The sequence below is a fragment of the Mustela nigripes genome, chromosome 5, assembly GCF_022355385.1.
Source record: "Mustela nigripes isolate SB6536 chromosome 5, MUSNIG.SB6536, whole genome shotgun sequence".
In the NCBI taxonomy this organism is placed as follows: Eukaryota; Metazoa; Chordata; class Mammalia; order Carnivora; family Mustelidae; genus Mustela; species Mustela nigripes.
Window position 1 is genome coordinate 57,778,436 of NC_081561.1, and position 12,203 is coordinate 57,790,638.

A 12,203-nucleotide genomic window follows, 5' to 3' on the forward strand; every position below is an offset into this window, starting at 1 on the left:
AGCTAGACAAGAGAACATTGGAGGGTATTAGAGGAGAAAGGTGCCTCAGACATCACTGCACAGGGGAGGGAACTAAAGTCCCTCAGTCAAACCGACATATCAGAGTTAAGGAAATTGGTATACTCTGGCAAGGGAGCCAAGATTCATTTATGGAAGTCAAGTCTACTTTGTTTACCTTCAAAGCAAACGGTGGTTTTCTTGAAATCCTAGTGGAGAAGATAATTCAAGAAACCAAGGAATCATTCTGGCAACTTTTCCTCCTGCCCCTCCTGCCCACCTATCCCAAAATGTCTATACCTGCCTCAACATAGTTCAAGTGATTGTTGAAATTTGTATTTGTAAGTTAATAATACCAAATGTTTATATTCACTAGGGAATCCTTATGCAGGGTTTCTAAGGACTAGGGTATATTGGAAATTTTGTGGATACTGTTTATTAGAAGAGAATAAGATGTGGAAGATAATAGTACCTTGATAAATACCAATCAGTAACAGACTATAATTTTAATTTTGGAATACATGAAAAATAAAATAACCTGTTTTAGAACACAGATAGTAAGGAAATATACCAAATTGTTAACAGGGGTCACATCTGTGTAGTCATCTAACCAGTGTGTTTCATTTTTTTCTTCTGTAAATCCATTTTTATACTAATTTCAATTCATAGATACTTATTAAATTAAAAAATAGATCTAGTATTTTTTGAATAAAATAAAATTACCTTGACTTTGAATAAAAATTAAATACATGTTTATCTAGCTTAGGGCTTTGATTCATGTATTTGGTTTTAGAAACAGGGAACCAGAGACTCAAGGGTAGAAAGTAAATTCCCACAAGAGATTGCAAAATTGAGAAGTGGACCATCTTGCTGCCCAGAAGGCCAGTGTTTTCTTGATGTCCAGTGTCATGGCGGCTGAGCCCCCTGAGTCCCTGACTCTGTGAGTGTTTCATTAAGTCATACTTGCTGTGAGTCAGTCCATGGTGAGTCATGCTTCCTGCATCTGCAGCGGAAGGAAGGAAAGGAAGCAAGAAAAATAATAATAACTTGGTTGTTATTGTATTAAATAAAGTAAATTTCAGTGTGTTGGGCCAGATGCAAAATTATAGAAACTAATCTTTGTGAAAATGTAAAATGCAGTATGTTGGATCAAGTATTTTGTTTACTTAATTTTTAAAAAACTGTCATTTTTGAAAAAAAAAAGTTTATTCTCTGACCTCTTGAAAGTGCCTATTAAAAAGGGGCAGCTAATTCCTCTGGCAAACTTTGTGGAAACTTGACACAGAGTCTTGGGAGTTGCATTAAAAATGCAAGAGGGCATTTTACTCTCAGCATAGAGCGGGGGTGGAGGGGGCTGCGTCCTCACTGCTCCAGGTCAGCAAATGAAGAATTATTTATTTATGGAAAGTGGACTAGGTGTCAGCAGGTTTCCAGGGAAGCAGCGTGTCCAAGAATGAAGTGCGGAAACCCAGCAAATGAATCTGCCCAACCCTGATAATTTATGAGAGAGTTTTTGAATTTGGTTTTCATTGTCAGTGATTTTTCAAGTTATTATTTGTTTATTTGAGGTAGAGTGAGAGAGAGAGCACACAAGCAAGAGGAGAAGCAGAGAGCATGAGGGAGAAGGAGGAGCAGGCTCCCCCTGAGCAGGGAGCCCAATTTGGGACTTGATCCCAGGACCCTGAGATCATGACTGGAGCTGAAGGCAGACGCTCAACTGACTGAGCCACCCATGCACCCTTCAAGTTATGTTTTGATTTCAAGTTGCTGATCTCCCACTTCTTTGTCTTCAAGAGGATAAAATTCAGGTGGTAGCTTTTATTAATTACGCCATAATCCTAGGAATCACCGGATATGCGTTTTTATACCTTTAATAACTTCATGGCCCCCCAAAGACAAACTGTGTGAGAGAAATTGTTAACTGTTTAATGAAAGAATCAGGTTCCCCAAAACGTTCTCATCCAGGCTCACCTAAAGAAATCTAGACCCTAGACACTGACGAATAGATCTGTTCTCTGAGCGTGATGCCCAGGATCACGAAGGGTCCCTTTACGTTCTACCTGTGCCATGAAAGTTCATCACGATAACGAAAGCAAAAGAATTCAGAACCACAACATAAAATTTCCAAATTTATGTAAATTTCTGGGGAAGCTTCCTCTTGAACACAGTGATAATGCAGGGAAAAACTGTCTTCTAGAAGCCACAGTCTCCTATACCTTCTCATCTCTCCTCTCTTGCCTTCTCTTTGTGCTATTCTTGGATCCTCTTGCAAAAGGATCCGGAGGGCGCCTGGGTGGCTCAGTTGGTTAAGCGACTGCCTTTGACTTGGTCATGATCCCAGGGTCCTGGGATGGAGCCCTACATGGGACTCCCTGCTCCTTGGCGAGTCTGCTTCTCTCTCCTCCTCTGTCTGCCACTCTCCCTGCTTGTGTGCTCTCTCCTCTCTCTGTCAAATAAATAAATAAAATCTTCAAAAGAAAAAAAGGGTCTGGCAAGTACAGTTATGCCAAGGCATAAATATGGCTCCTTGTGGTTATTTTTATCAGGATATTTGCTTTTTTTTTTTTTAATTGGTCAAAAAACTTAAGCCATAGCAAGGAATTCCTTTGGCATTTTGCAAAGAAAGAAGCCCTAAGGGGCATTCCAGGGATGACAATTTACTGTCCTTATGCCTGCTTTGGGATTTGGACATCAACTAATAAAGGCATCAAGCATTATTTTGCTCCCAGTATTTTAGACGGGCTTGCCATTTCTCTCAGCTCTAATGCATGTTTGGTCTGCTAGACCAAAACAGGCAGTGAGTCGTCGTCTTTTTTGTCTTTTTGTTTTTAATTTTTTGGAGACTTTTTAATTTATTTGACAGAGAGAGAGAGACAGCAAGAGAGGGAACACAAGCAGAGGGAGTGGGAGAGGGAGACGCAGGCTTCCACGTGACCAGGGAGCCTGATGAAGGGCTCGATCCCAGGACCCCAGGATCATGACCTGAGCCAAAGGCAGGCAGTTAACAACTGAGCCACCCAGGCACCCTGGCAATGTGTCTTCTTTAGCATTGCCTACCCCCATTGGACCCAGCAGAGGACATGACACATAGGAACTGAGCCATCCCCCGTGAGTGAGCCACTCACTCCCAGCATGCAATGACAATTATGATGCCCTATGCAAGTTATGTACAGACAGCCATGTGCCCACAGGAGAGGGAAGTGTCCTCAGGAGGCAAATGAAACACAGATAAAGGGCACTTCTCTCTTCCCTTCCCTCCATGACTCAGGCCTTTTTCTGCTGACCTTTCCTTGTTATGGATCCTGACCTTTCCTTGTTATGGATCCTAACCTCAACCTCTTCCAAGGGCTACCTCCAACTTTAAAGCAGCTCTCCCGTCTTTTCTTCCTAACTGGAACATGACCCGAAGACATCAGGAGTCTGCCTTATTTGATTTGGCTGCACAGAAGATAGAAAACTAGTCTAGCTGCTGTTCCGCCATTACCTCAAGTCTTTCTTCTTTTAATTCATCCTTTTTTTTTTTTTTTTTAAGATTTTATTTATTTGACACAGAGAGAGAGATCACAAATAGGCAGAGAGGCGGGGGGGGGGGGGGGGGGATGCAGGCTCCCTGCAGAGCAGAGAGCCCTGTGTGGGGCTTGATCCCAGGACCCTGAGATCATGACCTGAGCCGAAGGCAGAGGCTTAACCCACTGAGCCACCCAGGCACCCCTCTCTCTTTTAATTCATCTTGATCTCATTTTCTATAGTCAAAAATATTTGAGAACATGGCAGATAAGCAAATGAAGTCCCTGGTCTATTTTTATGGCCCAATTCCCTGCCTGCCCTCCATGTGATTCTGGGCTATCTACTGCACACTCCTAATTCTCACTTTTCTCATGGTCCATGCCTTATAAGGCTATGGTAGGGGGTAAGGGAGCCAATGTGTATAAAGCGCCTTGCACAGTACCTGGCGTAGAGAAAGTACTTAAGAAATGTGAGCCATCGTCATCATGATCAATAATGCTATCACCATCAGGTCCAGGAACACCAGCCAACTCTGTTGGTGCCAAGAAGGCAGTAATCTGGTGTGGTTTCTGGGTGGGCTAGTAGAGAGAGTTACAGGCTAGAAAATCCCTGTGAATTATACACTTCTCAATATATCTTTCTCTAGGTTCTCCCTGATGAAAGAGCAGGTGGTAGAGCAGAGAAGGTCTGGGTCTGAGGTCTCTACTCAAGTCTAAATTCCTCATACCGGTGGGGTGATGGAGTGACCTTGGATAAGCTCCTCACCCCACCGGTATGAGGAGTTTAGACTTGATGGCCTCATTCCCCTCAGGCTTGGACAGTTTGTGTTTCATTTATTATTTATTTACTTCCATTCTCCTTTTTTTTTTCCTTTCCATCTTCCCATTGAGAGGCCAAGGCAAAAGTGATAACAAGCAAGAAAACAGCGCCCTCTAGGGTTTTCCAGGGGCGAGCTTGGGTTTGATGACGTGCCTCAGGAAAAACACCAGCGTGAGGATCTGGGGGCTCTGAATTTCGTAAGTCCTACAGTTATCCGCCTCATCCCTTAAGCCAACCAACCTCACAATGTTGCTTCTATCTTGATGGGTTGAAATACATTTGTTTTGAAAGATTACAAAACCCCAAGGGAAGAAAACCGGCAAAAATAAAAACAAAAACAAAACCCGTGAGAAAACTTGGAGGTACAGAAACCCAAGTTAAGTAAGAAATATTGGAAAAAGAAGACCAACTCAGAGAGGTCAGCCATTATTTATTTCAAATGTAAGTTAAACATTACTTAGTGAAGAAATATAACCTTTTGATGTTTCCATTGAAGGAGTTAAGAGTGTTCAGAATATTTCAGCAAGGAAAACATTAGTATTATATTAACGTAATATATAAAATTTGTAAAAATGAAGTTTTGAGGGGGAAGGCCATTTAAGTTTATATTTTTTGAGTTTATTATTATCTCTCCTAAAATGAGACACAAATCCATAAAAAGGAACATTTTTGTCTCCTAGACAATAGTCACAGAATGTCACAAATCACCTGATCTAGTGCTCCATTATATAGATGAAGAAGCTAGTAAGCCAATGCTTTTATGTTTAATCCAGAGCTCTTGATACTTTCTGAAAGAGTACATAGACTAGTAAGAGCAATGCTAATATTCAAATAACAATAAACATGAACTCACTATGTACCAAGCATTGTGCCATGTTTTACACGGAGAATCTCATTTAACCCTTGGAATAGCTCAAGGAGTTCATTACCATTGTTTTTCCATTTTACAGACTGAGAATTGGAGGCATGGATGAGTCAGATGGTTACCCTAAAATTTACATCTTATCAGTACTTGTGGGCTTTTCACATCTATCCCACATTCAGATTCATAGATACATACTCAGATAGATGCCACTAGGCTTTTTGTGACTTCTGCATTTAGTTTTGGAACAAAAATTATTCTGGTTTTGAAAGCTCTTCCTTGAGCATAGTGGGAACAAAATGAGTCACAGAGAGCTGGGAAGAGCACTCAAGGATGGGTGGTAAATGGGTCCCAAGGAAGGGATGGGAGGCATCTTGCCTGGGAATTGGTCAGTTTGGTGCCAGCTCTTTGGAGTGAAGTATAGCTTGAGGTTCCAGCATAAACTGTCCCAAACTAAGGTTCCATTGAGCAAGTATACATATAAGGGAAAAAAGCTGAATTCATATTGAACCTTTACAGAACTCTATGCACATGTGTCTATATTTTCTTATATTTCTTTCTTCTAAAATCACACAAATGCACATTGACTACCGAAACCCATAGTTTTGTGTTGTTCTAACACAAGTTTTTTGTATGCATTTACCCTCGTGTTTCACTTTAAATAGCTACATGATATTATTCCATTACCTTTATGTACCATGATTTGCTTAGTCATTTCCCTATTGTTGAAGCTTTGGATTGTTCCCAGTTATAAATAGCATTGCTATACCATTTCCAGACTGCTTTTAATTTGGGGGATTTTTTTTTCCTGATATATATCCCCATGGGTTAAATTTCTGTGTCAAAGTGTATAATATATTAAGTCTTGCAATATATTGCTAGATTTCTTTCCAGGACATCTAAAAAATACATTACAAGTCCAATAGCATTGAATTTTTAGCATTTGGTTTTTCTGATTTATCCATTTTAAGTTGTGATTTATCATTTTAAGATGTTTTGATCCCACCATCACCCCTATCTTGACATCATGACCACTCCCAGCACCATCACCTTTGCCAAGACAACCAAAAGCAACACCGTTACTATCATCGACTACCTTGACCATCAATATGACCACCACCATCATCATCTCCCCCCACTGTCACTATCACCTTCCAAATGCCACCACCAACATGATCACCAACATCACAGTCACCTTCTTCAACCAAACCACTACCCCATCTCTTTAATTCATTACCATCACCATCATCAAATCCACCAACACCACCAGCACTACCACCACTTCTACTTTTATAACCACTACTCTCACCACGATCAGCTATTGTCACTGCCATCTTGATCACCACCATTACCATCATCACCTTCACCACCATCACCACCACCAGCCCCATCATCACTATATTCCACCGTCACTACTGCCACATACCACTATTGGAGACATTCAGTATGTGCCAAATACTGTACTATTTACTTACATGAATCGTTTTGTTTTCACAATATTACAATATGTAATAGCCTCCTGTTACTGACTAGGAAACTGATGTTGAGAAATTAGGAACTTTGGTCAAAGACACTGCTAAAATGTGGCAAAGCCAACCTCCACATCTGACTCCAAAGCCCATTCTCTTTACCATTAATGCCTGCACTTATGTTAATGGATATACTGTGGCCTTTCAGAGTTTTGTTGTCTACATCTCTTCAGTTGCTACTAAGACTGAACATCTTTCTTTGTGGCGATTCATTGTCAACATTTCCTTGTGTGTGAATCCTCCATTTATTTCCTATGACCTCATTTGAATGACAGCTGAACACAGACCTTCAATAATTAGATCAATTCTGTATGTCCCGCGGTAAAACTTTTCCTTTAATATTTATAACATATACTTTTCTTACTTACATTTTGTCTTTTAAGCCCTTTGGTTTTTTTTTATGTTCTAACATCTATTTTATGTCTAATTTTATGTGAGAAAATCAGAAATATTTCTTCCTTTTTTACTTGGAAAGAAGATGCTAATTTTCTTCTAGTTTCCTTTTCACATTCATCATTTTGCTTTGACCAAAAGTTATTGTAGTATATGATATGCGGTGTATACTCCACTATATTCTCTGTACTGTGATTTTTTTGTGCTCATGTATTCAATTATGATTATTTCTTATATATTCTATTTTTTAAAGATTTTATTGATTTATTTTAGAGAGAGACAGAGCATGCACAAGCAGAGGGGGAGGGGCAGAGGGAGAGGAAGAGAGAGAAGTTCAAGCAGACTGCTGAATGTGTAGGTTGACGCAGGGCTCAATCCTAGGACCCTGATCACAATCTGAGCCAAAATTGGGATTAGGACACTTAACCAACTGAGTTACCCAGGTGCCCCTGTATATTCTATTTTTTTCATGTACTAAGTTCTTAAAAGAGTTTCAATCTACTTCTGAAATATATATTCTATCTCATCATTTCTTCCTTGCTTTTAACTTAATATTATATAGTTTTGGTAATTGTGACTTGTTCTAAAATTTAGAAAGTAAATCCTCATTAATCCTTTGAAAAAAATTTTTTTTAATTAAATTAAAAAATTTTAATTTATTTTTTATTTTCAGCATAACAGTATTCATTATTTTTGCACCACACCCAGTGCTCCATGTAATCCGTGTCCTCTATAATATCCACCACCTGGTACCCCGACCTCCAACCCCCTGCCCCTTCAAAACCCTCAGATTGTTTTTCAGAGTCCATAGTCTCTCATGATTCACCTCCCCTTCCAATTTCCCCCAACTCCCTTCTCCTCTCTATCTCCCCATGTTCTTCATGCTATTTGTTATGCTCCACAGACAAGTGAAACCATATGATAATTGACTCTCTCTGCTTGACTTATTTCATTCAGCATAATCTCTTCCAGTCCCGTCCATGTTGCTACAAAAGTTGGGTATTTGTCCTTTCTGATGTAGGCATAATACTCCATAGTGTATATGGACCACATCTTCCTTATCCATTCATCTGTTGAAGGGCATCTTGGTTCTTTCCACAGTTTGGCGACCATGGCCATTGCTGCTATAAAAATTGGGGTACAGATGGCCCTTCTTTTCACTACATCTGTATCTTTGGGGTAAATACCCAGTAGTGCAATGGCAGGGTCATAGGGAAGTTCTATTTTTAATTTCTTGAGGAATCTCCACACTGTTCTCCAAAGAGGCTGCACCAACTTGCATTCCCACCAACAGTGTAAGAGGGTTCCCCTTTCTCCACATCCCCTCCAACACATGTTGTTTCCTGTCTTGCTAATTTTGGCCATTCTAACTGGTGTAAGGTCATATCTCAATGTGGTTTTAATTTGAATCTCCCTGATGGCTAGTGATGATGAACATTTTTTCATGTGTCTGATAGCCATTTGTATGTCTTCATTGGAGAAGTGTCTGTCCATATTTTCTGCCCATTTTTTGATATGATTGTCTGTTTTGTGTGTGTTGAGTTTGAGGAGTTCATTATAGATCCTGGATATCAACCTTTTGTCTGTAGTACTGTCACTTGCAAATATCTTCTCCCATTCCGTGGGTTGCCTCTTTGTTTTCTTGACTGTTTCCTTTGCTGTGCAGAAGCTTTTGATTTTGATGAAGTCCCAAAAGTTCATCTTCACTTTTGTTTCCTTTGCCTTTGGAGACATATCTTGAAAGAAGTTGCTGTGGCTGATATCGAAGAGATTACTGCCTATGTTCTCCTCTAGGATTCTGATGGATTCCTGTCTCACATTGAGGTCTTTTATCCATTTTGAGTTTATCAAATCTATCTATGAAAGACCCACAGCAAATATCATCCTCAATGGGAAAAAGCTTTCAGCCTTCCTGTTGAGATCAGGAACATGACAAGGATGCCCACTCTCACCACTCTTGTTCAACATAGTATTAGAAGTCCTAGCAACAGCAATCAGACAACAAAGAGAAATAAAAGGTATCCAAATTGGTAATGAAGAAGTCAAACTCTCTCTCTTTGCAGATGACATGATTCTTTATATGGAAAACCCAAAAGACTCCACCCCCAAACTACTAGAACTCATACAATTCAGCAATGTGGCAGCATACAAAGTCAATGTACAGAAATCAGTGGCTTTCTTATACACTAATAATGAAAATACAGAAAGGGAAATTAGAGAATTGATTCCTTTTACTATAGCACCAAGAACCATAAGATACCTGGGAATAAACCTAACCAAAGAGGTAAAGGATCTGTACTCGAGGAACTACAGAACACTCATGAAAGAAATTGAAGAAGACACAAAAAGATGGAAGACCATTCCATGCTCTTGGATCTGAAGAATAAACATTGTTAAAATGTCTATACTACCTACTTTTAATGCTATTCCAATCAAAATTCCACCGGTATACTTCAAAGAGCTGGAGCAAATAATCCTAAAATTTGTATGAAATCAGAAGAGACCCCAAATCGCTAAGGAAATGTTGAAAAACAAAAATAAAACAGGGGCATCACGTTACCTGATTTCAAGCTTTACTACAAAGCTGTGATCACCAAGACAGCATGGTACTGACATAAAAACACATAGACCAGTGGAACAGAGTAGAGAGCTCAGATATGGACCCTCAATTCTATGGTCAAATAATCTTTGACAAAACAGGAAAAAATATACAGTGGAAAAAAGACAGTCTCTTCAATAAATGGTGCTGGGAAAACTATATGTAGAAGAATGAAACTCGACCATTCTCTTACACCAACACAAAGATAAGCTCAAAAAATTATTTTGGTATATTTTCCTGCTTGTTCTTCTGGAGAAATGTTCAAATCAGTGTTTCAGATTTTATAAAATAAACTGTGGAGACTTTAATTGTTATCATATGAGCAAAGAATTTTGTTACTTTAAGATTATTTGGCTTTCCATCCATAAGATTTAATTTCCCATTATTCACAGTATTATTTTTTTCCTCTCAAAATTATTTCTTATTTAGAGCTAAATTATTATCTAAGCACTTAATGGTATTTTTATCACAAGAATACATAGATTTTACTGCATTATGAAGTAATTCATCACCTAAGAATCAGGATACAAATAATTTTATTGAATTTATCATTTCCAACACATCAGCTTTTGCTCTAAGTGCAAAATTTAAGATAAATAGTTCAAGTATTATGATAATTTTCTCTGTCACTTGAAAAACAACATCCAAATTAGTAAAATCAATGACAGTTTCTTCAGAGTCAAAATGTTTCAGAAAGGCAGGGCTCCCAGATGAGCCTATCTGGAAGGAGAGAGTCCCTTCGCACATGGATACCATGAATGTAAACTAAATTTGGATTAGTCTACTATGGCTACGTTTCTAAAAAACTATCACACGAAGTGTGATTTTTTATGCCACTAAACTTCCTTTTCTCCTTTTTCTCTCCTTTCTTATTGTCTGGGGTTCCTATGGGCTGACTTTGGCAAAGAGTAAGTCAAGACTGGGGTGTAAACTGGAAAAATTATCCCAGAGAATGTCCTCTGAGAAGTCATCCCAATGCTGGCTTTGTTTGCCTCCTTTCTCCCAGAGATAGAGCACTGCCCCCAGGTACTAATGGGAACCTGGGGTTTGAAGACCTCCCTGGATCTACAGCATCTCTCTGAAAGGTAGGGTCCTTAAGTCTGGAGATTAGATTTTGCAGACACAGCAGAAGCAGTTGAGTCCAAAATTCATTCATTTATTCAACAAATATTATCGAGCCATGCAATCCACTAACTGTAGATAAAATGTCATTTCTCCAGTTTTTCTTTAGTCTATGAATGTAAAAGGGGGGAAAGAAAAGATTTGGTCAGGTTTGTTCCTAGGTCCCCTTAGCTCCAGAATTAGCATGTTTGCTATCATAGAACAGGTACTTGTGAGGCTGGGTCAATGAGCTTTGTCAAATTTGAAAACAAAACAAAACAAAACAAAACAAAAAATTAATATTAATGAGTGAACCCTATCAGTATAATATGTCCTGGGCTTGGTCTGAAGGCTCAGGTCTCAGCCTCTAACTCTGGGGCTCACGATCACTGGCATAATCTTCTCAGTACAATTTGTCTTCTACCCACTCACGATCTGTGTTTTGGTGAATTTGCAACCAAATACCAGTCCTTTCCGTGACTCTCCAGTTTTAGGTTCCCTGTGCTTTCAGTGACGCCGCTATAACCATGTTCCTAGTACACACCCAGGATGGGCAACATTGCTCAGCAAAGCAAGGACTTCCTCTGATGTCCAGAGATGATCCATTCGCTGATTCGTGCTTTGGTCTATTTCTTACTGAATACAGTCTGCATGTCCACACTCACAGCTTTTTGCCCAATAACTCAACTGAAGTAATTTGTTCTTTTAAGCTTGCCGACTATGTCATTCAGTGGATAAACTGTGACCAAAAGATTGTGTTTTTGATCTTTGAACCAAATCAAGTTTTTGATATCCATTTGCAAAAGAACTCCTTAACACTGTTGTGGGTAGAGGAGGAAGTAATTAATAGTTGCCAACCAGAATGGTGGTCATGACCTTCTTATATGGAGGAAATTCCTTGACTATTCATGAAGGAAGCAAAAGAGATAAAATGTAGCACCTGAAAAAAATATTAAGAACTTTGCAAGATATACCAATATAGCATCATTATACAATATACCTGAAAGCTACATAATATTATATGTCAATTATATTTCAATAAAAAAATTTTATGCATGTTAAGAGCTGAGGTTAAATAAGAGTCATTAAACTAAGGATGGAAAATAATTCTTTTTTATTTTTTTGACATTTTTTTCCCCTGCTTGTTCTGGATGAATCTTAAAATCAGTTTTTTTTTTCAGCTTTTACAGAATATACTATGGAGACCTCAATTATTGTCTTATGTGTAATTTTGGAGTAAGGAGATGGCAGAGAATTTGGAAGACAAGCATTCCCAAGACTAAGACTTTCCACGTTATTTCCAAAACAAGCTATCACAACTGTTATACCTCCAAACACATAAGTTTTATAAACCCTGGACTCTTGGGAATCCACTAATAAAATACTTGATATTCTG

The 12,203-nt window shown here is 38.9% G+C and overlaps 1 protein-coding gene across 3 annotated transcripts in view; it reads left to right on the top strand.

Annotated features, from left to right (window-relative positions):
- Positions 1–12,203, top strand: part of LOC132017999 (chloride intracellular channel protein 5-like) — a 43,012-nt gene extending 30,809 nt beyond the window's left edge. For 2 of the 3 annotated variants that reach the window (XR_009404436.1, XM_059400337.1), the window contains exon 2: positions 11,989–12,203. Coding sequence is in view for 1 of the 3 variants with exons in the window: in XM_059400337.1 (XP_059256320.1) it covers positions 11,989–12,036 (48 nt within the window). In the remaining 2 variants the exon portion in view is untranslated. Of the gene's footprint in view, positions 1–4,341; positions 4,521–11,988 lie in introns of those variants that run through there. The other variant, XR_009404435.1, reaches the window with a different exon arrangement.